Raw genomic sequence first — 26871 nt, forward strand, 5'->3', positions numbered from 1 at the left:
TCACACCCAGCTGCCAGCCACCAGCTCCGAGTGTGCCGCTGAGGGGACACCCACGGCCGCGTATCCCTGAACCCCACAGAGCCACACGTTGCCGTGAGGTGCCGAGACCCACAAGTTACCCCAAACTCCGTGAGCTTGCTACCACCGCAGCATCTCATCGTGATGCCTGAGGCCGTGTGCACAGGAATTAGGTATCTCCATAGCCACTCCTGCTACCAGGAACCCCCAAGAAGGGCCCCAGTGGGTGCTGCCCCCCAAACCAGGCTCCCCAGCAGCCCCATGGTGCTGGAAGCCCCTCAGTGTGCTGGGGCTGGAACAGTTCTGGGCACACCAGCAGGACCCCTTTAGGGCCGGTGCCATCCCAGAAACCGCGGGGGGCAGAGACGGGCCCCTGCCGTTCCCGCCCCAGAAGCGGGGATGACTCCCCGGCCCGCAGCAGCCGCCCCCGGCCCTCGCTCCCCCGGGGCCCCGGCGCGGCGGCGGGGCCGGGCCGGGGCGGGGAGGGGCGGGCCGGGCCTTTGTTGTGCTGCGGGCGGAGCCCCCCGGAGCCGCCCCCGCACCGCCCCGCACCGCCGGGGGGGACACCCGGAGCCGCCCCCGCAGCCTGCGGCTCCCGCCGCGCCGCGGAGCCGCCGAGCGGGTGAGCAGCGGGGGCACCGGGCGCGGGATGCGCGTGCGAGCCGCGCGCGTGCTCGGGGCGGCGTGCCCGCGCACGGGGCACCCCGAGGGACGTGAGCCGGGGGGTGGGAGTGCACGGGAACGTGGGAGCGTGCGTGTGTGCCCGTGAGAGTGCGTGTGTGCCCGTGAGAGTGTGTGTGTGCCCGTGAGAGTGTGTGTGCCTGTGAGAGTGCGTGTGTGTGTGCCTGTGTGTGTGAGTGACCATGTGTGAGCGACTGTGTGTGTGCATCACTGTGTGACAATATTTGTGAGTGACAGTGTGTGAGTGACAATGTGTGTGACCGTGTGTGTGCATCACTGTGTGAGTGACAATGTGTGTGCATTGCTGTGTGATTCTGTATGTGAGTGACAGTGTGAGTGACCATGTGTGTGCATAGCTGTGTGGCTGTGTGTGTGACTGACAGTGTGTGCGCATCACTGTGTGATTGTGTATGTGAGTGACAAGGTGTGAGTGACCATGTGTGTGCATTGCCGTGTGATTGTGTGTGACAATGCATGCACATCGCTGTGTGGCTGTGTGTGTGCACCTGGGTGTGCCTCTGTGATTCCGAGCCGGTGGGTGTGCCTGTGTGTGTGCATGTGCAAGTGTGCTTGTAAGTGTGTGTGTGTGTCTGTCTGTGTGTGTCTGTGTGTGTGTCTGTCTGTGTGTGTCTGTGTGTGTGTCTGTCTGTCTGTGTGTGTGTGTCTGTGTGTGTCTGTGTGTCTGTCTGTGTGTGTCTGTCTGTCTGTGTGTGTGTGTCTGTCTGTGTGTGTCTGTGTGTGTCTGTGTGTCTGTCTGTGTGTGTCTGTCTGTGTGTGTGTGTCTGTCTGTCTGTCTGTCTGTGTCTGTGTGTGCGGGCTGCCGGCGCACCAGGGCCGTTCCCACAGCCGGTTCCTGGGCGAGTGTTTGCCGCGCAGGGTGTGAGCACCCCGTGACCTCTCTGCGTGTGTTTACATGTGCCAGGTGTGCGCACAGCAGGCCGAGGGTGCGGAGCTGCGCACACGGTGCTCGGGACGGGCGTCGCAGGCTGCTCACGGGGAGGCATGTCGGTGCCCGCTCGGGACTCAGCCATGCGTGTGTGCAGCGTGCCCCACGTGTGTGATGTGCCCTGCACACCTGTGGGGTGCACACGTGCTGTGTGTCCCGGACATGTGGCCACAGCATCTGAGGACCTGCTGGTACCCAGGCAGCCCCTGGTCTTGGGGTGCAGGGAGGGTCGGGGTCCCATGGGCTTTTGGGTCATCCCTTGGGCCCTAGTGCCTGCTCCAACTGGGCCTGGGGCAGTTTAGGGGGCTGGCGTCTCCTCTGACCCCAAGGAGCACCAGGGCAAGGGCAGCGAGGGTGCCACAGGACCAAGGGTACCATGGGGCTGAGGAGACCAGTGCTGCTTGGGCTCAGGGAGTCAGGACTGGCTGGGAAGGAGGCAGCCATCCCTGAGCCTGCACCCTCCATTCCTGCCCTCCAGGGAGCTGACATGCCTGTGCTCTGAGCCCACCACCTCGCTGTCCCCCAAGGGCGCTCGCTGGCTGGAGTTCCTGCTGGCTCCTTCTTGCCCTGTGTCAGGAGTGAGGGCCCCATCAGCACCCCGTGTATCCTGCAGCTCCCCAGGCAGGCAGTGCGGGGTGTGGGCAGTGTGGGGTGCGGGCAGTGCAGGGTAGGGGCAGTGCGGGGTGTGGGCAGTGCGGGGTGCAGGCCAGTGCTGGCATCTCAGGGGCCAGGTGGACTGTGGGGATACCGCGTTGTTCTCAGAACTGACTCTGCTGTTGTGCAGGAGTGATGAGAGCAATAAGACAGGTATATGTGGTGGGGTACCCAGTGCCCTTGGTGCAGGTGCCCCACAGCACTCTGCAGGGCGCAGGGGATGCTGTGGGGCAGCGTGGGACTGGCTCACCCCAACCAGGGGGTCCTGGCAGTAGGGTCTGAGCTCACGGTGGGCCAGAGGGGTAGAGGGGCAGCCCAGCGTGGCCCGTGGGAGGCCCTTGGCTCAGGCAGGGTGTCCCGGCCGGTGCATGTGGGATGGGGGATGCCCCGGGGCTGCGTGGGGACCCTGTCAGGCTGGAGGCTGCCCCAGCCCCTCGTCCTGCTTGCTGCTTCTCCCGGGAGGCTGCCAGGACGCAGCAGAGCGCTGCAGCTGCGGCCGGGCATCCCCGCTGGAGGGGGACCCGCGGGCAGCCGGCGCTCGCAGCCGGGGCTGGAGCAGCTGTGCGGCTGTGCAGGGCCCGCCGCGCACTGCAGGTGTGCATGCACGCGTGCTCACACACCGTGTGCGCACAGAGCAGGGACTGCCGGCCGCTGTCTGGCGGCTCCCAGCAGCCAGCCGAGCCGGGGGCGTGCGTGTGAGCCCCGCGGGCTGGGGAGAGCCCGGCCGTGGGGGCTGTGTGCGAGCCGGGCGCCGGTCCCTGAGCAGGGGCCGTGCTGGGGCAGGCTGCGGAGGAGGGTGGGAGCTGGTGGGCAGCAGCGGCAGCGGCAGCGAGGCACACGCAGCCCGTCCCGCTCCCTGCAGGCAGCAGCAGCGCCCGGCTCCATCACCGCCTTCCCAGGCACCCACTGCCAGTGGGAACGGGTGGCGGGCGCTGGCGTGGGAATTCGGCGCACAAACCACTGCTCCACCTGCCTGCTGACCCCAGGCCACAGGTTTTGGTGGTTTCCCCATTGCCGGCAGTGGGCAGGGAGGGTGGCACGGCCGCCGCACGGGTGCGTGCCAATGCCTGCAGCAGGGCGTGGGGCACGCACAGGCCTGCTGGAGTGCAGAGCGGGGCAGGGTGCTGCGGTGCCTCCGGCGCTGCCCCGCTGGCAGCTGCGTGGGCAGGACAGGAGATAAATGGGAGTTCGGCGTAAACAGCCCTGGCTGCCAGCAGCGCTGGAGTGGTGCTTAAAGGCACAGGCTCTGGCCTGGTTCTGCTGCCTGCTCCTGCCCTCCCTCCCTGCCTGCTCTGCCCTCCTTTTCCTCCCTGCCTGCCCCTTCCCTTCCCTCCCGCTCCTGCCCTCCCTGCTCACCCCAGAGCAGTGGCCCTCCTCATAGGAGCTCTCGTCCTCGCTGCATGCCATCACACCGGGCTGTTGACACAACCCTACCACGGCCATGCACAGGTGACAGCCAGGTCCCTGGAGCCCCCCAAGGTGCCGTGAGGTGGCAGGGGCAGGGGGCCATGGCTGCAGGGTGAGTGCCTTCCCCCACCCCATTCAGGGTGACGTGCACGCCTGGGTGACGTTGAGCCCCGTCTGTCTATGCCACTTCCCGGGCAAAGGGTGCTGCTGATAAGGCTGGGGTGGAGCTGTGGGGCTGTCCCAGACCTGGGAAGGAACGTCAGGCTCCATGAGGAACAGCAGGACAGGAAGGGGGCAAAGTCGATTTGGGGCAGAGGGGCACCCCAGAGCCACAGCTCCTGGACATCAGGTATGACCTGCGAGCAGGCACTGTCCAGCAGTGCCAAGCAGGCAGTGTGGGAGTGTGGGCATGGCTGTCTCAGGAGTGTGGGCACAGGCATCCACAGTGTGGATAGAGTTGTCCCGTCAGTGTGGGGAGCATTTCTCCTGGGCAGGGGGCTCCATGTGGGTCCCACCACTGTGGTCCAGGGCTGGGACTGACCAAGAGGGACATGGGAAGCTCTGCCCCACACCCACACTGGGAGGGCAGCACGGGGTACCCTGGCCCCAGGAGTGCTGCCTGCTGCAGGGAATCCCGGACCCCATCCCTCTGTCCCCCTGTTCCTGTTGCCATGGCGATGTAAGGACCTGTCATTAATAACAGTTGCGTGGGCGCTGCTGGCCGGGTGGGCAGTGCTCTGAGGGCTGTGGGGCTGTGAGCCCTCCCCACACCCCAGCCAGTGCCAGAGCCCCCCGAGGGCCAGGCAGAGGATCTTGCCCAGCACTACCTGCTCGGCGGCATGGCCACACCGGGACCCCTGGGACGGGCACAGGGGCCGGCAGGGATGTGTCGCCTGTGCCGAGTGCTACCTGTGGGGACACCGGTGCCGGCCAGGTCTGGCTCAGGCACCCCGTGATACCCCATGTCTCCCGAGGGACGGCAGGGAGCGCTGGGCTCCGACCAGAGCCCCCAGCCCCAGCGGTGTGGCCGTGGGACACAGCTGAGGAGCTGAGGGGCAAGGGGGTGGCTCTGGTAGCGGCCATGGGGCCGAGCTGTTCCCAGGCCAGCCGGACACTCCCGGGACAGCTTTTCCGGGGACAGCAAGATATAGTCCCCGGCAGCCCCTGCTGGACCACCCCCGGGATCCCGGGCCCACCGGATTTCCCTGCTGCGGCCTGGAGGAGGTTGCAGGGAGACCCCGGCTGCCGCTAGCGCCGGGGACAAAGCCCCGTTCCCTCCGGACCGTGACGGGCGCGGGGCGGGGGCTGGGGCCGGGTCCCGTGGGGGCGGTACGGACGGGGAACCGCCCGCCTCCTCTTCCGAGCGGCCGCCCCGCCCGGGCACCGGCGGCGTGCGGGGCTGGAGCGGCTCGGTGCGGCCGGGAACGGCTGGCTGCGGCTCGGGGACACATCAGTAAGGCTCGGACGGGGCCGGTTCGGTCCGGCCGGGCGGGGCCCCGCCCGTGGCTGCTACGGCCGGTGCCGAGCGGCGGGCGGGCCGCCCCGGGGCGGAGCGGGGCGGGGGCCGGGCCGTGCCGTACCGAGCCGTGAGCCCCTTCTCTCCCCGCAGGTCTCCAGCGCCCGGGCGCCTTCGCGGCCGCGGCGGAGCCCCGCGGCTCGGTCCGGGATGGCGGCGCGGCCGGTGCTGCCGGTCCTGGCGGCGCTGCTGCTCTCGGCGGCTCCGGAGCCTGTCCCGCGGGTCAGCCTGCCCTACGGTGAGTGTCCGCTGACCTTCGGTGGGTGAGGGTCCGCCGGCACCGGGGAAGGGAAGTCAGCCCCCGCCGAGGGCTCCGGCTGGGGTCTCCCCGGGGCGGCGGAGCGTCCCGCGTCCCCTGGGGCTGTGTTCGCCGCGTGGAAACGCCGTGTGACAGCCCCGCCAGCTCCCCAGGGCTCGGGGAGCCTCTGTCAGCGGGACATGGGCGAGGGCCGGGGCAGAGCCCCGGGATGCTGCGGGTGTAGGGGCGCGCAGACCCGCACCGGGGGTGGGTGTGTCTGGGGCACCAGGGCACCTGTGCAGGGCACTGGTGGCGGCCGTGCTCTGTACCGGATGGGGTGGGCTCAGCCGGCCGGGGGACTCTGCCCGTGGGCCCCCTCCCTGCTCAGTATGTCCCTGCGGTGGGGGACACGCCACAGCCCCTTTCTGTGCCGTGCTCTGCTCCGGACAGCTCTGAGCCACTCCGCAGGCACTTGTCAGCTGCGCGGCCCCAGAGTGCTGGGGGCTGCCGTGGGCAGGGGCCAGGGAAGGATATCCAGGAGGGTGCTAGGCCAGGCAGAGCTGTAACAAGTGGGGGGCCTGGTTGCAGCCCCCTCCTGCCCTGCAGAGCCCCCAGCAGCTGGCACAGGCTGGGCCAGCCGTGGGGCGGGCTGCTCGGGCTGAGCCCTGGCAGCTGTGCCGTGTGGGGGAGCCGCCACGGCTGTGCTGCCAGGAGGTGGCTGGATCCAGCTGCTGCCGGCCAGCAAAGCCCATCCCGAACTGTGCTGGGAGGGTGCCGTGGTTTGGGCAGCTGCGAGCGCTCCCTGGCTCAGCGTGCTGCAGCTCACTGCTGTGGATGTGGCCCCACCACATGCTCCCATGACCGCTGGCCACGGCCGTGGTGGCTGCAGCAGATGTGGGACCTGCTGAGCTGGACAGGAGGCTGGGACCCAGTGAGACAACCAGCTCGGCATCGTGCCATGCTGTGCTGTGCCGTGTTGAGCCACGCTGCCTGGCCCTGCCTGCACAGACCGGTTCTGCCCCGTGCTCTGCGCACCTGTGGGAGCTGTGGGGCTGCAGCCACGGGCAGTGCTCGGGGATCCCAGCCTGGACCCCAGCGAGGCAGGAGGAATTGGGCGGGAGCATGGGCCAGTGGCCGGTGTGTGTCCGGTGTGTGTCCGGTGGTGGCTCCCGTGGAGCGTGGCCACGTGGGGCTGTGGTTGGTGGGAGGGAGGAGCTGGGAGCTGCTCCCCTGGGAGCACTGGATGTGCCTGCAGCAGGTTTGTCTGGAAGAAGCAGGTCTTGTCCTGACAGGTCCCTGGCAGCCACACCAGCAGCTAGCTCCCCATGTCGGCACAGCTCTGCAAGGCACAGGGGCCCCATTGCCTCTTCGCTGCCGTGCCCACCACCGGCGGTATCACCCTGCCACGAGGGTGCAGGACCCCTCACAGGAGGGTGCCCTGGGGCATCAGCTTTCTCCTCTCTGCACCACTGGGAGAGCTGGTCTGGTGCTGGGGCCAACTGAGCCCCTGGAATGGGGGAGATGCTGCCCCATCTACAAACACCTGGGGTTTGTGGCCCCACAGCTCCTCAATCCCTGACATTGGCTCTCACCAGGCAGGGCCTGGCAGGAGCCCTGGGGCTGTCTTGGTGGGACTCTGGAGCAGGCCGGGGATGAGGGGAGGTCAGGGAGTCCCCAGAGCGTCAGGGGTCAGGGAGTTGGCAGCGTGAGTCAGCCCGACGTGTCCTGCTCACGCAGCCAGGCCCATCTGATTCAGAGCAGCGGGAGGAGAGGAAGGGCTTCCGGGGCCAGGCCACCCACGCGGGACGGGACGGGATGGGACAGGACGGGCGCTCCCTGACTCTGCACGGCCGCTGGCCCGTGGCCGGCATGGGCTGAGCCCCGTGGGCAGTGTGGGCAGCAGCGGGCTGAGCCCCGCACCCAGCACGGCAGCACGGGGCTGAGCCCTGTGCCTGGCAGAGGCTGAGCCCCTTGGGCTGGCCAGGAGGATACTCCCAGCACTCATCTCCCCTGCGGTGAGGCTGGGGTCCCTGTGGCCGGGGCTGGGCTGAGCCTGCCATGCTGCAGGGCTGAGCTCTAGGGCTGGACGTGGCTGGGCAGTTGTCCCAGTGCTAGGCAGGGCTGTTGTGGCATCCTCAGGGCCAGGAGGCGGCTGTGCCTCGTGGTGGCCTCAGGCACTACCATGGCCCTGTGTGGTTCATTGTGGTGTGTGGTGCCACGTGTGTCTGGCAGTGTGGGCTGGATCTGGCCCTGGCTGCTCTGGGTGGGTGGCGTGGCCGAGGTGCTGGACAGAGGGGCTGGGAGCAGCCGTGGTGCAGGGTCCTGGGGTCAGGTGCCAGCACGAGGCTGATGCCTGTCACTCTTTGCCCCACAGACTCGGCCGAGAGAGTCGTGTGGCGCTTTGAGGCACCTGGGGTATCCAACTACACGGCCCTGCTGCTGAGCCCGGACGGTGGGACCCTCTACCTGGGGGCACGAGAGCTGCTCCTCACTCTCAACACCAGCAACTTTCAGCCCAGCTCCCCTGTTCATAGGGTGAGCTCAGGGATGGGCTGAGCAGCCCTTGGGGAGGGAGGGGGCACCCGGCTAGCTGGAGTGCAGGGGATCCACTCCCCACCAGCGTTTTGGGTCTGTGTGAGCCATCGTGCATTGAGGAGCAACTGCCCCAGAGCAGGATGTTTGAGGTGGGGAGGATGTGGTTGCTATGAACAAGCCCAGGGAGGATGTGGGTGGACCAGCCAGGGATAGTGACTGTGCCTTCTCCACAGCTGCAGTGGAGTGCAGATGAGGAGAAGAAGAGGCAGTGTGTGTTCAAGGGCAAGGACCCCCAGGTGAGCCCCATTGCAAGTAGGCATCGGGGACAGTGGTGGGTGTGGGCAGTGCCCTGTGCAGGGTGGGTGTGGGTGAGACAGCTGAGCCAAGGACTGAGCTGGGTCCTCTGGCCCCCACAGAGGGACTGTCACAACTACATCAAGCTGCTGCTGCAGCTGAACAGCACCCACCTGTACACGTGTGGCACCTGCGCCTTCAGCCCAGCCTGCGCCTACATCGTGAGTACGGGAACAGGGTCCCCCGCAGGTCCCCCCGTGCTGTCAGGGCCCTGCAGGGGGGTCCTTGGCACTGGGACAAGTGCTGCTGGCTCACAGCCTCGTCCTGCTGCAGAATGTGCAGCACTTCAGCCTGGAGCGGGACGCGTCGGGGAAGGTGGTGTTGGAGGATGGGAAGGGACGCTGCCCCTTTGACCCCGAGTACCGCTCCACAGCTGTCATGGTCGGTAAGGCACGAACGCTGGGACCCCCGCCCTTCCTCCCTGCGCTGCCTCAGGACCCTTGCCCTCCCTGTGCCACCCTGGAGCCCCACACCCTCCCTGCAGTGCCCTGGGACCTTTGCCCTCGTCCCCGTGCCTGCCCCTCCCTGTGTCTGCCCGGCCAAGCTGAGCCAAGGCCGGGCTATCACAGCCCCAGCAGGACGCAGGGCCGTGCTGGTGGCGCGTGGCGGGTCCCAGCAGGAACGTGTCTTTGGCAGACGGCGAGCTCTACGCCGGGACCGTCAGCAACTTCCAGGGCAATGAGCCGACCATCTCCCGCAGCCAGGAGAGCCGCATCGCCCTCAAGACCGAGAACTCCCTCAACTGGCTGCAAGGTGAGCGCTGGGGCTGGCACGGCTGCTCGGGGTCCCTCTCCCCTGCAGCGTGGGAGGCAAGGGATGAGGCCAGCGGTGCTGAGGGTGCTTGTGCCCCCAGACCCAGTGTTCGTGGGCTCAGCCTACCTGCGGGAGAGCCTCCCTGCCGGCAATCCTGAGGGCGACGACGACAAGGTCTACTTCTTCTTCAGCGAGACCGGGAAGGAGTTTGACTATTTTGAGAACACCATCGTCTCCCGCATCGCACGTGTCTGCAAGGTGGGCATACGGCAGCAGGGGTGTGTGGGGGCTGTGCCTGAGGTGTGACACTGCTGGGCTGGGGGGATGTGGGGCCATCCTGCATATCTCCAGCCCTCGGTGCCCGAGCTCCGTTCAGTCAGCGCGTGGGTGCCCTGCGGCCGCAGCATCGCCCCTGACCCGCTGTGCCGCGCAGGGCGACCAGGGTGGGGAGCGCGTGCTGCAGCGGCGCTGGACAACCTTCCTGAAGGCACAGCTGCTCTGCTCGCACCCTGAGGATGGGTTCCCCTTCAACGTGCTGCAGGACATCTTCGTGCTCACTCCGGGTGAGCTGCGCTGGAGGGAGACACTCTTCTATGGTGTCTTCACCTCGCAGTGGTGAGTGGTGGGGACCCAGGGCAGCACGGGAGGTTTGGCAGAACCAGGGCCTGATCTTGCCACGGATTCTGCCTGTCCTCACCAGGAACAAGGGCGGACTGGGCAGCTCGGCTGTCTGCGCCTTCCCCATGCACAGTGTGCAGCGCGCCTTCGGCGGGCTCTACAAGGAGGTGAACCGTGAAACGCAGCAGTGGTACACAGACACCAGCCCCGTGCCAGAGCCCCGGCCGGGCATGGTAGGCAGCCCCTTGGCACCGCCCAAGCACAGGACGCAGCACTGCCCCGCTGCTCTCCTGGTCCCAGTGGCTGCCACAGCTGCCCAGTGGTACCCAGCCACTTCCCCAAGCCCTTCTGAGCCCCTTCCTTTCCCCGCAGTGTGTCACCAGCCACACACGGCACCTGAAGATCAATTCATCGCTGCAGATGCCAGATCGGGTGCTGAACTTTATCAAGGACCACTTCCTGATGGACAGCCCCGTGCGCAGCCAGCCGCTGCTGCTGCAGAGCCACCGGCGCTACCAGCAGATCGGCGTGCACCGCGCGCAGGGCCTGCACGGCACCTACGACGTCCTGTTCCTGGGCACGGGTGGGTGCAGGCAGGCCCTGGGGGGCAGGGGGTGTGCCCTGCGCCCCGGCCCTGTTCAGCACAGCCCCTCTGTTTGCAGACGACGGGAGGCTGCACAAGGCTGTGCGGGTGAACCACGGCGTGCACATCATTGAGGAGATCCGCCTCTTCCCTGACGGGCAGCCCATCCTCCAGCTGCTGCTGGACCAGGAGCAGGCAGGAGCTGGGGCGAGGGGGGCACTGGGGGCTCAGCCTGCTTGGAGCTGGTCCTGTTTGTGGGCTGGGGGACAGGGACCTGGGCATGCAGGGGTGTGCCGGAGCCTGCCCCGCTGACCCCAGCGTGTCCCCTCCCGCAGGGCCTTGTCTACGCAGCCACCTACACAGCAGTGGTCCAAGTGCCCTTTGCCAACTGCAGCCTGTACCGCAGCTGTGGGGAGTGTGTGCTGGCACGGGACCCCTTCTGCGCCTGGAGCTGGGGTGCCTGCCGCAGGCTCACCCCACATCCCCCGGCACACCCACAGTAAGTGCTGCACCCTCTGCCACCCCCCTCCACCCCATGGCACCCCACTGCCCTGCCCTCACTCTGTTCCCAGGCTCTGGGCACAGGACATCGAGGATGCTGACACGGAGCGGCTCTGCCAGCTGGCCAACACCTCCCAGCCCCGTCCCCGCATCCTGCTGGCCCCAGGTGAGCTCCCGCTGGTGCTGCCACATGAGCATGTGTCTGGGACTCCCCCACATCCCAGACTGCTGCTCCACCATGCCCCCTGCCCAGAGCTGGGGTCCCCTCGCTGACGTCCCCTCGGGTTCTCTCTGCAGCCTCGGACGCCCCGTGCCGGCAGATCCAGCTGCCTCCCAACGCGGTGCGGCCGCTGCCATGCCAGCTGCTCTCCAACCTGGCCTCGCGGCGCTGGCTGCACAACGGGGCACCTGTCAATGCCTCCTACCTGGTGCTGCCCGATGGGGCGCTCATTCTGGTGGGCAGCCCCGAGCGCGCAGGCACCTACGAGTGCTGGTCGCTGGAGGAGGGGTTCCGCAAGCTGATGGCCAGCTACTGCGTGGGCGTGGAAGAGCCGGCCCTCGGGCCAGCAAACCCTGGCAGGAAGGTGGCTGCCGGCCGCGACACCCTGGAGACGGTCAGCACATCCCGGAGCACCTCGGCAGTGGGCAGTGCTGCAGCACGCCTGGATGGCAAGACCTACTGGACCGAGTTCCTGGTGATGTGTGTGCTCTTTGCTGCTGCCGTCCTCGTGCTGGCCTTCTTTGTCCTGCAGCGGCACCGTGACGGCATGAAGGCCTTGCTGGAGCCCGGCGACCCCAGCAGGCACCAGAAGCCGCCCCGCAAGCCAGTGGAGAGCCTGCCCCTGAATGGCAGCAGCCTGCCCAGCACGGCTCCTGAGCACAAGGGCTACCAGGCCCTGCAGGACAACTACATCGTCAGTACCCCCGTGCATGAGCCCCCAGGGCCTCCACGCGCCTTCTCTGAGTCAGAGAAGAGGCCTCTCCACGTCCGTGACAGCTTCGTGGAGGTGTCTCCTGCCTGCCAAAGACCCCGGGTGCGCCTGGGCTCCGAGATCCAGGACTCGGTGGTGTGAGCGGGGCGAGAGCAGAGCTGTGACTCACAACTGCCTCTGCTCTGGTGAGCCTCGCCAGAGCATGCACCACTGTCAGGGTCCGTGCTGTTGGTGGGTGCGTGCCCAGAGCCTGGCACCCACCGTCTGCGGCAGCACGCACCAGCCAGCGGGGTCTAGACCCTGGGGGCTCCCTGGGCATCACCTCGGTACTCGCGGCTGTGAGGGCTGCCTCACGCCTTCCAGGGACCTGCAGGACGGTTCCAGCCCAGCGTCCCTGCTGCAGGGATGGACACGGTTCCTGGCTCAGGCTGCTGGTGCGGACTCTGCTGGGCCCTGAGCCCCTCTATGCAGAGGGCAGGAGGGGCGGCCGCAGACCCCTCGTGCCCCAACTCACTGTGATGTCCCGCTGGGGACCCAGGGCCACGCGCGGCTGCACAGGGCCAGCTCCGCGGCATGTGCTGTGTGTCTGTGTTTGGTTCGTTTTTAGTATGTGGAAAATGTGAATTGTGTCCGGGGAAGGGGAGCTGGGAACAGCTTCCCCTGCGCTGGGTGGGCAGGGAAGCCCCCACAACCCCATGTGTGTGTGTGTGGAAACGTATTGTTTTTATATAAAGTCCTGCAGACATGTCTGTGCAGCAGGGCTGAGTGCCTTCCTGGGCCAGAACCATCCCAGCTGGCCCCACGGAGAGCAGTCACGTCTGGCTCTCACTGCAGGCAGACGGAGATTCTGCCCGTGGCTTCAGAGGAGCCAGAGGACTGTGCTGGCCATCAGCTCTGCGGAGTCCCCTCCACGTGTGCCTGGCTGAGCACTGGGCCAGGGCACACAGGGCCCTGCAGGGACAGCGCAGGGACAGTGGCTGCGTCCCTGTGACCTACTGGCAGACTGTCACTTGGGCAGCCCTGGGCTGTCCTGGGGCCATGCCTGCAGGCCTGTGGCAGTGTGGTGCAGGCAGAGCAGGGAGGCCCTGTGGTGGGGGAGCGCAGAGCGATGGGGTGATGCCATCCTGGCACCATGAGAAACAGGAGGAGGTGACCAGGAATAGGAAAATTTGGTGCCTGGGGCTGGGAAGATGGCAGCCCCCAGCAGGAGAGAGGCTGTGATAGCCCCATTCCCAGGACCAGTGTTGTGCTGCATGTGGGACCCACTGCCTGCACCGGGAGCATCTGGTCCTTGTGCCCATTTCACCCTGCTGTGGACACTTTGCCAGCAGGATCTGACTCCGTGGTGGCTGAGGGCAAGGCCTGGGATTGCAGCCAGTGCTGCTTTTGAGCCCTCACACGACTGGGAAGCAGCGGCAGTGCCAGCACAGGGCTGGGGAAGTGGTGAGCTCCACAGAGATGGCGTGTCCAGGCAGGATTCCCCCGAGGGACCAGCACTGCCTTGCTCCTAGCTGGACCCATGCACTGAACTTCCTGCACAGCCTGTTCTGGGACATCAAAAAAGCCACTGGAGGCGTTGGCTGGTGAGCTGCCAACAGACACAGCCCTGGGGCTGTAGGGGCACAGGCCTCGGCGGGCAGATACTGTCAGCACCGTGGGGCAGCGAGCTGGAAGGGCTGGCAGTGCCAGGAGCAGGAGCCACTGTGTGAGAAACAGCCACGGCAGAGCCCTGAGAGCCATCGGCTGCTTTGCCCCAGCACGGGGCTCTGTGGGGCCAGCTGGACCCCAGGCCCCACACCAGTCCTGGCAGGACCACTGGCTGCAGGCCGGGACAGAGAGGATCCTGAGTGGGGCCAAAGGACCCTGCTGCTGCTGCTGCCCACAGCCGTGGTGCCACTCACTGCCCAGGGCTCCCCTCAGTGCCTTCAGCCTGAGCACTGGGCTCTGTGCTGCCCAGGATGGAGGAGGGAGGCAAGGAGGTGGCCACGGAAAGGGCTGTCGTGGAGCAGGACGTGGAACCCATTCCCTGGAGCGGCGGCTGGCATGCAGGCAGAGGCCTGGCAGGAGCCCATGTCCCCAACACCCCAGTGGCACCCGTCCCACAGCTGGACAAAGGCAGCAAAGAGCAAGGGTGAAACCGGAGCCCTTTAATTGTGTCCTCACAGGGAATGGGGGAGGAAGAGGCCAGGGCGGCAGAGCAGCTGCTGTGCTGGAGCCAGAAGAGGGCAAAGACAGAAAGGGAGGAGGAGGAGGAGGAGGAGGAGGAGGAGGAGGAGGGGCAGCACAGGCTCTGAGCACAGCCGTGGGGGGACAGCTCTGCTGGGGGGTGGCATCTGTACAGTGACTCCTGGGTGACTGCTCAGAGAAAGCATTCCTGTTTAGGTTATTGCTTGTAAAAAATGATCCACTTTTTGGTTATTGCTCAGAGGATCCACGTTCAGTTATTGCTCAGAGAAATGGATCCATGTGGCAGCAGGCAGGCTCCCAGAAATACAGGAGAGGCAGGAAGATGCTGGCAGCAGAGGCAGCTCCCTGCCTGCTGCTGGAAGGCACAAAGTAGGAATTTGTCCTGAGGGCAGAGAGGGGCTGTGCTGGTGCAGAGTGGCCCCAGGCAGGAGCAGCTCTTCCTCCCTCACCTGCAGAGCTGCCCTTGGAATGCATAAGGATTCAAATTCTATTGCTAGGACAGCAGAGGGGATGCAGGAGAGGCAGATTCCTGGGACCCCTGGCTGCCAAGCAGGCACCTGAGAGGGAAGCTGGAGGGTTCCTGCCTGAGGCATCGCAGCACAGCCAGGCCATTGAGGGGCTGGGCCTGTGCTCCCTGAAAGAGGAAATGGCTGAGCCCACAAAGAGCTGCAGGAACTAGAGGAGTCCTGCAGGAGCTGGAGGAGTGCTGCTGGACCGCCACGGGGCTCACAGGACAATCTTGAAGGAGCTGCAAGAGATACGACAGGATCTGCACCTGCTTGCTAGGTCACACAAAGAGCTGACAAGCACCCAGTGCTGCAGGGACCAGAATCCCTCTGCAGAGCCAGCCTGGGACACAGAGCCCTCTGCCATTGTGCAGACTTGGCACAGGGCGGCCCTGCTCTCCTGCCACCATGAGCTCTGCCCCAGTGCCAGCTGAGCAATCAGGGTGATTGCTGCCCCCAGCCAGCCTCCGGAGACCACCGCACCTGGCAAAGTCCGGGGAGCGGGAGACAACGTGCTGGAACTCAGAGAGGTTGATGGTGCCATCCTTGTCGATGTCGGACTCCTCCAGGATCTGCGGGGGAAGGTGAGCGCTCAGCCCTGTGCCTGGGGCTGTGCCCATGCCCTGGCCAGCGGGGCTCACATTTTGGATGAGCTGCTCCATCTCTGCGCTGCTCAGCTGGGACTCCTCGCCTTGCCCTGTCAGGCAGTTCACCAGTTGCTCCAGGTCCTTCCTGTCCAGAATCCCATCGTTGTCAAAGTCTGTGGGGAGAAACAAGGTGGGTTTTGGCAGGGCTGCAGTGACCCCAGGGAGTCACAGACACCGGTACTGCAGCACTCCATGCACCTCACCATGCCAAACCAGCTGTTCCACTGGGAGTTCCTAAAGCCACCATCCCTGTGGGTGCTCCAAGGGCCCTGCCAGCCCTCCTGAACATCAACCCATCACCCTGCTCCCACTTCCTCAAGGTGCAGTGATCCCAGAACACAGCACCTCTCCCCAGCCTTACCAAAGATGCGGAAGGCATAGTGGGATTTGATGTCAGAGGTGGCAGAATCGCTGAAGACACTCAGCATATCAAGAAAGTCTTCAAATGACATGCTGTCATCCCCGCTCTCTGAGGTTGAGAACACGTGGCATATCTGGTGCTGGAAGGGGTTTGCCTGTAGACACAGGAATGGCTCAGGCCGGGCTGGGCCGTGCTGGCTCCATCAGGCACACTTTGGCTGCTGCTCCAGCAGGTGAGCAGTTGCCCTGCTCTGCCACTGCTCCATCACCCATGGCACGGTCAGACCTGTCCCGTGCACCTTCTGGGATGCAGCCCCATGCAGCAGGGATAGACAGGGCCCCTTGTGGCACAGGAGGAACCCCCAGGATCCTGCACAGCAGGGATCCCCCATTGCACAGCAGCAGCCCTGGGACTGTCAGTTGCTCGGTGAGGACAAGGAAGCTCTTCAGTGGCACAGCTGAGGACAGAGCACTGGCGCAGGGAGGCCGTGCTGGGTGCGCGGAGCCCTAACCCCAGAGCAGCAGTGTCCCGTGTCTGCAGGGCACCATACCCGCAGCTCAGGCAGCGTCAGGATCTGGCTCTTGGAAACCCGCGCGGAGCAGGCGTTCTCCCTCTCCTCCTTCGGCAGCAGCTCACTGAACCTCTTGTAGGCACTTTAAGAGGCAAGAAAAAGAGCGGCTCTGTGGTGCGAGCGGGGTGGCCGCACCCCAGGGCGCGGTGGCCGCATCCCACCGCTCCTGCCAGCTCTGCCGGGCCGGGTCCCACAGCCGCTCCCGGGGCCAGGCAAGGAGCCGCTCGGGCTGCTGCCCACCGCGGCTCCGGGGCTCCCGACCAGATCGGGCCGGCCCCGGCCGCTACCCCGCTGGGCAGGGCGTCACCGGCAGCACCCGCGGACCTTCGCCCAACCACAGCCGGCTCCTAGGGAGCGCCACCGGCACCTCCCGGCTCAGCTGGCCGTCTCGGCGGAACGGGAGCCCCGGGGCAGGGCCGCAGCTCTCCGTGCCCCGCGGCAGAGGCTGAACCCCGCGGGACCGGGCTGGCACGGGGGGCACTTACGGTACTGCGGTACTCACAGCAAGATCTCCTGCTTGCTCAGGAACGTCAGCTCCTGCGGGGACAGCACGGGTCGGCACCGGGGCCAAGGCCTGAGCCAGGGCACAGTAGCCATGGGCTCCTGGCCTCTGGGCACCTTCCGGGACCCTCCGCCCCGGTGCCGGTGCCGGTACCTGGTACTCGCTCAGCAAGTCCCGCGGGATCAGACTGGCCGAGCCGCCCATGGCGCCGCTTCCCTCCGCACGTCACTCGCCCGCTGCCGCGGCAACGGCAACGGCAGCGGCCCGCCCCGGGCGGGGCAAGCGCGGCCGCCCGAGCGGCCAGCCCCGCCCGCCGGGCACACGGCCGGCTCCCGGCGCCGGCAGCGCGGAGATGGCGGCTGTGGCGGGAGCGGAGCCGGGCGAGCCGAGCCCCGAGGAGTTCGTGTACGGCGAGGAGGACTTCGTGCTGCAGGCAGCCGGCTGGGACGACCCGGACTCCGCGCTCTCGCGGTTCGACCGGGTGCTGCTGGCGGGCTGGAGCGACCGTATGGAGCGGGGACTGTTCCGGTACCGGCTGGGACCGCTGCCCACCCGCGTCCTGCCCGGAGCCGTGCGCATCGTGGCGCAGCTGAACGAGAAGCGCAGCGCGGAGCGCCGCCCGCCACAGCCCGTCCGCAGCCTCCGGGATCCCTTCGACCCCGGCGCCTTCAACTTCACGCGGCTGCGCCCCGCCGAGCTGCTGTTCCGCCTGCGCCGCGCCGGGGGCCCCGGGCCGCCCCCCGACCCGCTGCTGGTGGCCATCAACGCCAGCCCGCTGGAGCGGGGGCACGTCCTGCTGCTGCCGGAGCCGGCGCGGCGGCTGCCGCAGGCGCTGACGGCCCCGGCGCTGCGCGGGGCGCTGGAGGCGGCGCTGCTCAGCGCCCACCCCGGCTTCCGCGTGGGCTTCAACGGGCTGGGCGGCGGCGCCTCGGTGAACCACCTGCACCTGCACGGGCTCTACCTGGCCCGCCCGCTGCCGCTGGAGGAGGCGCCGGCCGAGCCGCTGGGGCCGGGCCTGGGGCTGCTCCGCGCCGGACCGGCCCCCGCCTTCCTCTTCTTCGCCCCCGGCCCCGCGGCGCTGGAGCCGGTGTCGCGGGCCGTGTGCCGGGCGGCGGAGCACCTGGGCCGTGCCGGGCTGGCCTGCAACGTGCTGGCCACGCGGGGCGACCCGCCGGCGGGGCCCGGGGCCGGCGGCGGCCGCGGGCTGCGGGTGCTGCTGTGGGCGCGCCGGCCCCTCTTCGGCCCCAAGGCGGGCGAGCCCTTCGCCGTGGCGCTGTGCGAGCTGGCAGGGCTGCTGCCGCTGCCCGCCGAGCCGCTCTACCGGGACATCACCGAGGTGCAGGCCCTGAGCGCCATCCGCCAGCACCTGCTGCCCGAACCCGAACTGCTGCACCTGGGCGGGGAGCTGGCGCGGCTGCTGGAGCGCTGAGCCGGTGGCACGGACACCGGCCGGGCCGCTGCAGCGCTGCCGGCACCGGGGGCGCTGCCGGCGGAGGACGCGGGAGCGGCTGTCACGCGGCGCGCGGGGCGCTCCGCCCGCGGGGCCCGCGGCTCGCTGGTGCGGTCGCCATGGGAACGCGGCGGCGCCGGGAGCGGAGCGATGGCGGCGGCCGGCGGCGGCGGGAGCACGGGCCCGGGCCCATCCCCGGGGACCCCTCCGGGCGAGGAGGCGGCCAGCGCCGCGGCCCCCCCGGACCGTCCCGCTGCCCCCGCCGCACCCGAGCCGCGGAGGAAGCGCAGGCGAGTGCGGGCCCGCGGCCCCGGCAGGGTCCGGCCGGAGTCCGGCCTTCCCCAGTCCCCGGGAGCCGGTCCCAAAATAAATAGTGTTCCCTGGAAGTGCCCCAGCGACCCCCTGTGTGACACAGCCAGGCGCATTCCGTGCCCAGAACCAGCGTGCCCGTCCCCTTAGGGCTGTACCGGGCCGGGGCTGGCTCGGTCAGACTGCCCGGGGCGCTCTGTGTATGGGGGGATCGGCTGTGTCCCCACTCTGTCCCGTGCCTCGCTGAGCTGCTGTCATCTCGTCTCTATTCCAGTGTCCCCTCCATCAACCTGAGCGGCTGCAAGTACGAGAGTGGTAAGTCAGAGGTTCTCCAGGTGCCTGCCCAGCCAGGAGCGGTGCTGGCACCCGCTTCCCACCGGTTTATTTACTGCTGCCAGCGACTGGCACAGGACTCTTGTGTTAGTGGAGAGTTTGTCACATTTTGGACTGAGATTCCCCCCAATTTAAAAATGTGCAACAGCAGCGTGAGCCCTCACTTGTGTTTGAACATGCCCCACACTTGTGTTTGCCAGCTGTCTGCTAAAATGGGCAAGAAGGGTTTCATCAGGTACAGGGCAAGGGAGCACCTGGACTTGGAGACAGGGCCTGAGAGTTGCCAGCTGTTTAAGGTAAAGCTGGTGGTGAGCAGGCAGGATCTGTACCTGGAACCTCTCCCTGTGCTGTTCATCCCTGGTGACTCCAGGGAACTGGTGGACTCTCCCCTCCCATTCTCCTTCCACAAGCTGGATCTCGAAACAACAAACTTCTGGCCCTTGAGGGGTGTTATTTGCTAAGGGATCTTGGTGTGCGTGGATCTCCATCAGCCCTGCCAAATTCATACTTGGCACGATGAACCATGCTAGCAGAGACCTTTTTCTGCAGAGCTATGTTCTGCTAAAAGACCTTTGATTTGGGAGATTAAATTCACACCTTCACAAGACTTGTATCTGCCTGTGAGTTGTAAGACACATGGGAAGTTCAATCCTGCTGCTGAGGGGTCCTGGCACCTCAAGACAGGTGGGGTTAGAGGCTTAAGAGTTCCCAGAACACTTGCAGCCAGAGGCTTGGGGATTTGGCCAGATAAAAGTGGTGTTCTTGACATGTTCCAAGGGCTCATGCCAACACTTTATACCTCTGAGAGGGGAGCTGCAGCCTGAGGAGCTGCATACTCCATCCCATGTTATTCTGGGGGGGTGTCAGGCCCTGTATGTGGCTCCTCAGCCAGAGGCTTGTTTCACATTCCATCCCTGGTTACTCTGGGGGTTTATCAGTCCCTGAGCGTGGCTGCCCTGTCGCTGCTTGCCTTGGCACAGTGCGGCGGGCGGCGCAGCACTGCGGGCTGAAGGAAGCGGCAGAGAATGAGGAGTGGACGGTGTGCTGGACCGACAGCACGGTCGCCTTGGAGCGCCTCATGGAAATGAAGCGCTTCCAGGTAAATGGAACAGCTGCCCAGCAGGAACTGCTGGGGAGGGAGGGTGACACATGGCTGTCTGTGAACAGAAGCACCCAAAGCAGCGCCCTGTGCCACCTGTGCCTCGGCTCCAGGGCGCAGGGTCAGACGCCTTTGCTGGTGCCATGTCTCTGGCTGGTGTTGGCAGCAGCGTTCACAGCTGTGGCGGGAGCAGCAGTGTTCCAGCCCTGTGATGTGCTGTGAACTAAACAGCCCTTTCACTGCTCCAGGGCTAAGATGGAATAGGCAGATAAATCAGTAGTGAAGCTCGGATAAAACAGCTGTAGCAAGTCTCACCCCCCAGCAGTAGTTCAAGGCAGCCGCAGGCCTGGCTTCCCTCTCACTGCTGGTTCTCCATGTGCAGGCTCTCCTCGGGGCCAGGAGAATCCATCCCCACAGGGCTCTGCTGATCAGGGTTTTTCTGCACTACTTTCAGAAGATCAACCACTTCCCAGGCATGATCGAGCTGTGCCGCAAGGACCTGCTGGCTCGCAACCTGAACCGCATGCTCCGGCTCTTCCCCAAGGAGTACAACATCTTCCCCCGCACGTGGTGCCTGCCAGCTGAGTGAGTCGCTGGGGATGGGGTGACACGGGCAGGGGAGGCTGCTGGGCTGCTCGTTCTGGGCACCGGAACCCAAACCTTCACTTGCTGTGACACGCACACAGTGACCTCTCCTGCACACCTGCCAGTACAGGTGGAGATGTGTGCAGGGGAAAGGAGGGATGCGGAGGCTGGGTCAGGTCACACAGGGACCAGTCTGTGACTCCTGTAGATTAGAAATTAGGAGTTGGATTCATCCCCTGCAGAGGTTCAGTGTGTGCTGGCCTGCAGCACCATGGTTTCAGTACCCAGCTGTTAGTTAGGAGAGAGTTCAGAGGGGTGTTTTTTGCAGCTGGTGATAGTCACCCTTCCCTTGCACAGCTACGGAGATTTCCATGCCTATAGATCCATGAAGAAAGCAAGAACATTCATCTGCAAGCCTGACAACAGCTGCCAGGGAAGAGGGATCTTCATAACCCACCACCCAGAGGAGATCAAGCACGGGGAACGCATGATCTGTCAGCTGTACATCTCTGAGGTACTGGGATGCTCCAGAACATCGGGGTAGGATTCCAGCCTCCCACTCTGCCAGCATCCCCCAGGCTCCCGGGTCTCCTCAGGTCTGCTGGAGGTGTTGGTGTGGCTGCGGCACATCGGGGACACAGACAGAGCTTGTCCATCTGAGCAGCACAGGCAGACGGAGCAGTTCCTCCCCTCATGCTTGCTCCTGCCTCTTTCCTCACAGCCCTTTCTCATCGATGGCTTCAAGTTTGACATGCGCATCTACGTGCTGGTCACATCCTGTGACCCCCTGAAGATTTTTCTCTACAGGGAGGGCCTGGCCCGGTTTGCCACCATGAGATACATCGATCACAGCACGAGAAACCTGGTAAAGAGGAAGTTTTTAAAAAACTTATATAGTACCTGTAGGTGTCAGTGCTTAACTTGTCCTGGGGCATTCCAGGCCTTGAAAAGGTGGGTATTGGGGGTTGCAGGAGTCCTAGCTTGATGCTTTCCTGTTCTTCCTCTATACCCCTTCCTCCTCCTCACAGGAGGTGTTTCAGGAGGGATAGTTCATCTACCCCAAGGCCCCACATTTGGGCTGTTTACTGGTATTAGTGGAATAATGGAATTGTTTGCTTGGATGGAACTTTGGAAGGTCTCCAACCTTATGCTGAAAACTTGGTCAACAATAAATTCATATCTGGTTTCTCAGGGTCTCATCTGATCAGGTTTTGAAAACCTGCAGAGTGAAGCCCCCCTGGTGTCTCTGGGCAGCATGTTCTGCTTCTGGCCCTGATAAGAATGCTGAATTCCACACTATTCCTACTCTGCCCATGTTTCAGGCAGAAGAGAACATGGGAGTACCTGGTGGGGCTGTTCCTGTTCTTGCTCAGTGGTTCAGAGTGAACAAACATCTCTTGTGGTTCCCTGCCAGGGTGACATCTGCATGCACCTGACCAATTATGCAATCAACAAACACAATGAGAACTTCGTCCAGGACGACATGGTGGGCAGCAAGAGGTACTGGCGTGTCCGAACACTGCAGGAATACTGCCTGGGGACACTGGTTTCCCTCAGCTTTCCTACACAGCTGAGCCCTTACCACCTCCTGTTCCCACACAGGAAACTGTCCACTCTGAATGCCTGGATGGCAGAGCACAGCTATGACACATCAAAGCTCTGGGCAGATATTGATGACATTGTTATAAAGACACTGATTTCAGCTCACCCTGTGCTGAAACACCATTACCAGAGCTGCTTCTCCAGCCACACTACTGGCTGCGCATGCTTTGAAATCCTGGGCTTTGACATTTTGCTTGATAGAAGGCTGAAGCCATGGCTGCTGGAGGTGAGGAAGGAGTGGAGAGCTCAGAGCTGGGGACTAGGACAGGGGGTTTGGGATGAACAGGGCCTGTTTGATTCAAAAGGGCCACCTTGCTCACAGAATTAACCAGGCTCTGAAGCCAAACAACCTGCTGTGAGCAGGATCCAAGAGAACCCATTACCTGCACACCATCTAACATCAGGGAGTTTCCCAAGCTTTTAGGCCCCTTGTCCCGTGAGCACCCTGAATTTATGACGGCTGCCCCCTGCCTGCGCCCTGTGGGGTGGGATCCGGGTGCCCTGTGGCACAGGTGGGCAGCACACTGCAGGAGTGCTGTGTGTGGCTGCCTGTCTCTGACAGGGAGCAGAGCGCCCGTGGGCAGTTTGAGGCGTGGCTGGGGCCATGGGTAGGAGCTGGGGTGCCAGGTTAGGTTACCTGCTTGTCTTGGCAGGTGAACCACTCTCCCAGCTTCAACACAGATTCTCAGCTAGACCATGAGGTGAAGGATGCCCTTCTGTGTGACACCTTCAACCTGATCAATGTGCACGCCTGTGATAGAAAGAAGGTGCTGGAGGAAGACAAGCGGCGGGTAAAGGAACGGCTCCTCCAGGCCAACCAGACTCCCCGGGAGTCCAGGTATTGCTGTTCCCCCACAGCGCTCAGGTCCCCAGTGAGCAAAGCCAGGGCATGACAGAGTAGGATAACACCAGTGCTGCCTGCTGGAAGTTCCCAGAGCCTATGGCATTGTGCAGCCTCTGTGCTCTCCCAAGCCATCTGCATCCTGCGAGGAGCCAGGGCTCCTCTCTGGGTGCCAGGAGAACTGTGACACCTTGTGGGCCCTGACAGAGCTCTCCCCAAGCTGCACCTGCTTGTCATCTCATTTGCTGGGGATGGGCAGTGCCAGCATCCTGGGCTGGCAGGGATGCTCACATGAGGAACCACAGCCCTGCCTCAGGCACTGGGGTAGCCTGGGCATGGGCCCTTCTCCAGGGCAGGGCCCCTTTCCAAGGCTGAGGTTTCCCGTTCTTCTGTCTGCCCTATGTCTGCCTGCCCCAGAGCCTCCCCCCGCAGGTCCCTGTCCTCCCTCCTGTCCTCCCTCCTGCTGCAGGCGCAGGGAGCAGGAGAACAGCCAGGCTGCCTGGCTGGCACAGGCTGAGACCTACGAGAACGAGCACCTGGGAGGGTTCCGACGCATCTACCCAGCACCTGGCACAGAAAAGTACGAGCCATTCTTCCAGCAGAGCAGGTCCCTCTTCCAGGAAACAGCAGCATCCAAGGCAAGAGAAGAGTATGCCAGGTATGCTGCTCCTGGGGAAACCCACTTCTCACAGGTGGCATGGAGACCACTTGCTCCTGATCCCTCCTGGGGAGCAACTCGGCTTGGCAGGTGTAAGAAAGTAGGGAGAGTGGGAGGGGAAGGGAAGGAGCCTGTTCATGCTGTGGCACCACAGCAAAGTGGCTCCTTTTGGATGGACTCCAGAGAGGCAAGGGCAGTACTCCACTGACTTTTGGACCCTGGAGACACCATTTCCTAAATGTCCCCCTCCCTTTTGGCAAGCACAGCCTAATCCAAGGGCATTTATCTTTTAAAAAGTCTCTTTACAGGCATCCCTCCCCATCTCTTGGCACACTTATGTTATGGGCTATTCATACAGAACTTGGGCCTGCAGTAAATGTCCTCAGGTTGAAGTCTGCCCCACAGCCTTTTGCTGTTGTGGCTCTGAGCCAGTGAGTGACTGTGCTGTTCTGTGGCAGGCAGCAGCTGGAGGAGATGCGCCTGAAAAATGAAAAGCTGGAAGCTGCCAGGAAGAAGAGGATCCAGAATAAAGGCACAGCTCCTACAAGCCACCTTACCTACAGAAGCACCAAGGCATGGGATAGAAAGGTACCTCAGTGTCAGTATTGTCTCTCCAAGTCAGTGATATGGCTCTGGGAGCTATGCTGAGCCATTGGTGCACCCATGGAGCAGAAATTCCAGGTTTGCCTCCCTGCTTGAAGTTCAGAGACAACTTGTGTTGGCACTACTTGCAAGGCCCAGTGTTGTGGCTTTCCACTTTGGTTCTCACTGGGATCTCTGTCCCCCCCCCAAGACTGTAACTGTCCCCAGGGTTGGAGCAGCTCACAGCTTTCTCACCTGTTTGTTATCCCGGCTTCAGCTATGCTACAGCTCAGGTGTTTCTCTGCCGAGGTGCAGTGCCTGCAGTACAACTCCATGCAGCCCCAGAACATCGTGGCACATGAAGAGAAGAGGAGAGTGAACGCTCTGCTGCAGCGTGAGAAGCTGATCCGGGACCTGGGCATCACTGAGCAGCTGTCCCAGCTGCTCTCCACGGCTGACGCCCAGGGATCCTGCGCGCTCCAGAGCCAGGTAATGGCACTGCCCACAGCCACACCACCACCCCACACAGAAGTGGACTGGGCACTGGGCATCCCTGCTGGGGCAGGATGGGGGTCCACTGCAGGCACATCAGCTCCTGGGCCTTCAGGAGGATGAGTCTGGAATGGTGGAGGGGGCATACCTGGGGACAAAGTGCGGGGTGAAGCTTCAGTGTGCACCTGGGTGTGACTGGAGACTTTTCTTTCCCATCTCCTGCCAAGGCCTACAGGAGTAAGTCATGGCTGTTTTCCTTGCCTCCTTCCAGCTGCCGTTTTCCTGGGATGCCATCAGGGACCACAACACCCACGATTTAATGATGCTTATGTCATTGCTGGGAGTCCCAGCTCAGCCCCTGGGACACAGGGTCATGCCCAGCCCTAGAGGCCGGGCCCTGCCGCGGCACATCCCAGATCCCAACGACGTGCAGGCCCTCTGCATTCAAGGCCAGAGCGTCCCGTACCACGTGCGGCACGAGGGCTCGCGGGTGCTGGGCGGGGGCTGGCTGCAGGGCCGGGCAGCGGGGGCAGTGGTCACCCAGCCCTGTGCCCACCCCAAGCGGCTACAGCCGAGACACGAGTGCCTCCCTGGCACCGGAAGCCAGGCTGAAGGCTGTAAGTACACATCACCTACCCGTGGATGCTCCTGCCAGGGTGGGAGGGATGGGTGGGCTCGATGGAGCTCTCAGGGATGCTGGGACACTTCAAAAGGGTCACCATTCTCTGCTTGGGTGACCACTGGAAATCTCTGAGGCTTGGAGCATCCCATTTGCAGGGACAGGGAAGAACCATGGGTGGTTTCCCAGGATCAAGGGTTGATGTGCAGGCATGGGGGAGTGTGAGAAGCAAGGAAAGTCAAAGGGGTGCATTAGCTCCTGGGGTCAGAGGGGGCATGGTGACACAGCATAGCCCCCAGTCTCTTCCCAGGTCTTCCTCCCACCACACTACTGCCTGCCTGTGCTCTCATCCTCCATCCTCGCCCAGCCCGGCTCCCTGGCATCGGCTCCATCCACTTTGCAGCCTTAGGACCAGGGGAGCAGGGGCAGAGGAGGAGCTGTCAGACCAAGCCCCACATGGAAGGGCAGTGGGGGCTGCTGGCGTGCAGAGCTGCTGGCCCTGTACAGCCCCATATCCATCTGTGCAGTTCCAGGTGATGCTGGTAGTGTGTCATCGTCCGATGGAGGCAGCTGTCCCCCCGCTTCCCCAGCCAGCCCAGAGCAGGCCACAGGTGATGATGGCATCTTCAGCTGTGCTGTGGTCCAGGAGCTTCCCAACGCCACTGCCGTTCACGTGCAGCACACACACACCTCACACCACGGCGAAGACTCACCGCGCCAGTGTGTCACACCGTGCCAGTGCCTTGCCCCATGCCAGTGCCTCTCACATTCACAGCCTGAAAAGCACAGGTAACACGGCTGAGGGCTCAGCCCTCCTCCCGTGTGTGCTGGCACGAGTACCAGGACTTGTTGGATGAAACCAGGACAGCTGCTGGCTGCCTCCACCAACTCTGGGGTCGGCTGCTGAGCCCCCTGACCAGAGCCTGGGCCCGGCATGGCTCCGCCAGGCCGGCCCCAGCTAGCTTCACGTCTGCCAGGACTGGAGACTGGTGCTCGCGCCCCTGTGCGTGCGCTGCCCGCTGCGCTCGTGATGTGAATCCCTCCGGAGGCCAGCTCGCCGTGCACCCGGCAGTCCCCGCTCCCCCGGCGGCCCCGCCCGTGCCGGGCCGGTTCGTGCCATGGCGGCGCTGCTGCAGCGCGGCCTGCGGGCGCTGCCGCTCCTCGCCCGGGCCCCGCGGCGGGCGGCGGCGGCGTGGCCCGGGGACCCGGAGCCGCCGGAGCCGGCGCTGGAGGAGGCGCAGAGGTGCGGAGCGGCCGGCCCGCGGCCGGGGCCCGCGCTGGCCCGGGCGCTCACGCGTGTTCCCCGCAGGGCGCGGCGGCGGCGGGCGGCGGCGCGGATGGAGCGGCTGCGGCGGGAGCTGGGCGGGCGGCGCGGAGTCCCCGAGCGCACCCTGACCTGGCAGGCCATGGAGCAGCTGCGGTGAGCGCGGGGCCGGGCGGGCCGCGCCGCGCCCGCTGGCCGCCCGGTGACCGTGCCCGTGCCCGCAGGTTCCTGCGGCGGGAGCTGCCCGAGGAGTGGCCGCTGGAGCGCCTGGCCCAGGGCTTCGGCGTCAGCACCGACGTGGTGCGGCGGGTGCTGCGGAGCCGCGGCTGCCCCTCACCGAGCCGCCGCCTGCGGCAGGACCAGCGGGCGCTGAGCGCCGCCGCGGCGGCACCGGCACCGCCGCCGGCACGGGGAGCGGGGCACGGCCGCGAGGTGCGCGCCCCCGACGGGACGCTGCTGTACCGGCTGCCGCGGGGCTGGGGCGGGCCGGGGCCCACGGCGCAATAAACGCCGCGGGGACCCGCCTC

The 26871-nt window shown here is 65.0% G+C and overlaps 4 protein-coding genes across 4 annotated transcripts; 3 read left to right on the forward strand and 1 right to left on the reverse strand.

Annotated features, from left to right (window-relative positions):
- The first annotated feature begins 5056 nt into the window (after positions 1 to 5056).
- SEMA4B (semaphorin 4B) lies at positions 5057 to 12491 on the forward strand. Its single transcript, XM_021541781.2, has 15 exons — positions 5057 to 5159; positions 5316 to 5460; positions 7835 to 7995; positions 8229 to 8291; positions 8412 to 8510; positions 8623 to 8734; positions 8986 to 9102; positions 9203 to 9360; positions 9536 to 9717; positions 9803 to 9953; positions 10093 to 10303; positions 10383 to 10498; positions 10639 to 10802; positions 10876 to 10970; positions 11102 to 12491. Exons 2-15 carry the CDS (start codon positions 5373 to 5375, stop codon positions 11875 to 11877), a joined length of 2493 nt encoding a protein of 830 aa, XP_021397456.2. The 5' UTR covers positions 5057 to 5159; positions 5316 to 5372; the 3' UTR covers positions 11878 to 12491.
- A 1377-nt stretch (positions 12492 to 13868) lies between these two features.
- CIB1 (calcium and integrin binding 1) lies at positions 13869 to 16774 on the reverse strand. The gene is made up of 7 exons (XM_021541804.2): positions 16664 to 16774; positions 16511 to 16545; positions 15988 to 16090; positions 15438 to 15591; positions 15071 to 15189; positions 14913 to 15001; positions 13869 to 14671 (listed from the first exon to the last, which is right to left on the reverse strand). The coding sequence occupies exons 1-7, from the start codon at positions 16712 to 16714 to the stop codon at positions 14650 to 14652; spliced, it is 573 nt and encodes a 190-aa protein (XP_021397479.1). The 5' UTR covers positions 16715 to 16774; the 3' UTR covers positions 13869 to 14649.
- Positions 16775 to 16814: 40 nt separating this feature from the next.
- GDPGP1 (GDP-D-glucose phosphorylase 1) lies at positions 16815 to 17939 on the forward strand. Its single transcript, XM_021541848.3, has one exon. The coding sequence runs from the start codon at positions 16863 to 16865 to the stop codon at positions 17937 to 17939; it is 1077 nt and encodes a 358-aa protein (XP_021397523.3). The 5' UTR covers positions 16815 to 16862.
- A 1643-nt stretch (positions 17940 to 19582) lies between these two features.
- Positions 19583 to 26868, forward strand: LOC110476689 (tubulin polyglutamylase TTLL13). Its single transcript, XM_031505725.2, has 14 exons — positions 19583 to 19701; positions 20156 to 20286; positions 20644 to 20800; positions 21008 to 21151; positions 21701 to 21786; positions 21889 to 22114; positions 22542 to 22726; positions 23199 to 23387; positions 23846 to 23975; positions 24285 to 24458; positions 24733 to 25078; positions 25614 to 25869; positions 26390 to 26500; positions 26569 to 26868. Exons 1-14 carry the CDS (start codon positions 19681 to 19683, stop codon positions 26849 to 26851), a joined length of 2439 nt encoding a protein of 812 aa, XP_031361585.2. The 5' UTR covers positions 19583 to 19680; the 3' UTR covers positions 26852 to 26868.
- Positions 26869 to 26871: the final 3 nt, after the last annotated feature.

This window comes from Lonchura striata, chromosome 11 (genome assembly GCF_046129695.1).
Source record: "Lonchura striata isolate bLonStr1 chromosome 11, bLonStr1.mat, whole genome shotgun sequence".
Classification (NCBI taxonomy): Eukaryota; Metazoa; Chordata; class Aves; order Passeriformes; family Estrildidae; genus Lonchura; species Lonchura striata.

Excerpts from the sequence above, each read along its gene's own strand:
- CIB1 (XM_021541804.2), bottom strand. The coding sequence starts at position 16,714 with ATGGGCGGCTCGGCCAGTCTGATCCCGCGGGACTTGCTGAGCGAGTAC. Across the intron at positions 16,546-16,663 it reads ACTTGCTGAGCGAGTACCAG|GAGCTGACGTTCCTGAGCAA; the intron begins GTACCGGCACCG and ends CTGTCCCCGCAG. Across the intron at positions 15,592-15,987 it reads TGACGCTGCCTGAGCTGCGG|GCAAACCCCTTCCAGCACCA; the intron begins GTATGGTGCCCT and ends CTGTGTCTACAG.
- GDPGP1 (XM_021541848.3), top strand. The coding sequence starts at position 16,863 with ATGGCGGCTGTGGCGGGAGCGGAGCCGGGCGAGCCGAGCCCCGAGGAG.
- LOC110476689 (XM_031505725.2), top strand. The coding sequence starts at position 19,681 with ATGGAAATGAAGCGCTTCCAG. Across the intron at positions 20,287-20,643 it reads ACGTGGTGCCTGCCAGCTGA|CTACGGAGATTTCCATGCCT; the intron begins GTGAGTCGCTGG and ends TCCCTTGCACAG. Across the intron at positions 25,870-26,389 it reads TCACAGCCTGAAAAGCACAG|GGCGCGGCGGCGGCGGGCGG; the intron begins GTAACACGGCTG and ends TGTTCCCCGCAG.
- SEMA4B (XM_021541781.2), top strand. The coding sequence starts at position 5,373 with ATGGCGGCGCGGCCGGTGCTGCCGGTCCTGGCGGCGCTGCTGCTCTCG. Across the intron at positions 8,292-8,411 it reads TCAAGGGCAAGGACCCCCAG|AGGGACTGTCACAACTACAT; the intron begins GTGAGCCCCATT and ends TGGCCCCCACAG. Across the intron at positions 9,954-10,092 it reads CAGAGCCCCGGCCGGGCATG|TGTGTCACCAGCCACACACG; the intron begins GTAGGCAGCCCC and ends CTTTCCCCGCAG.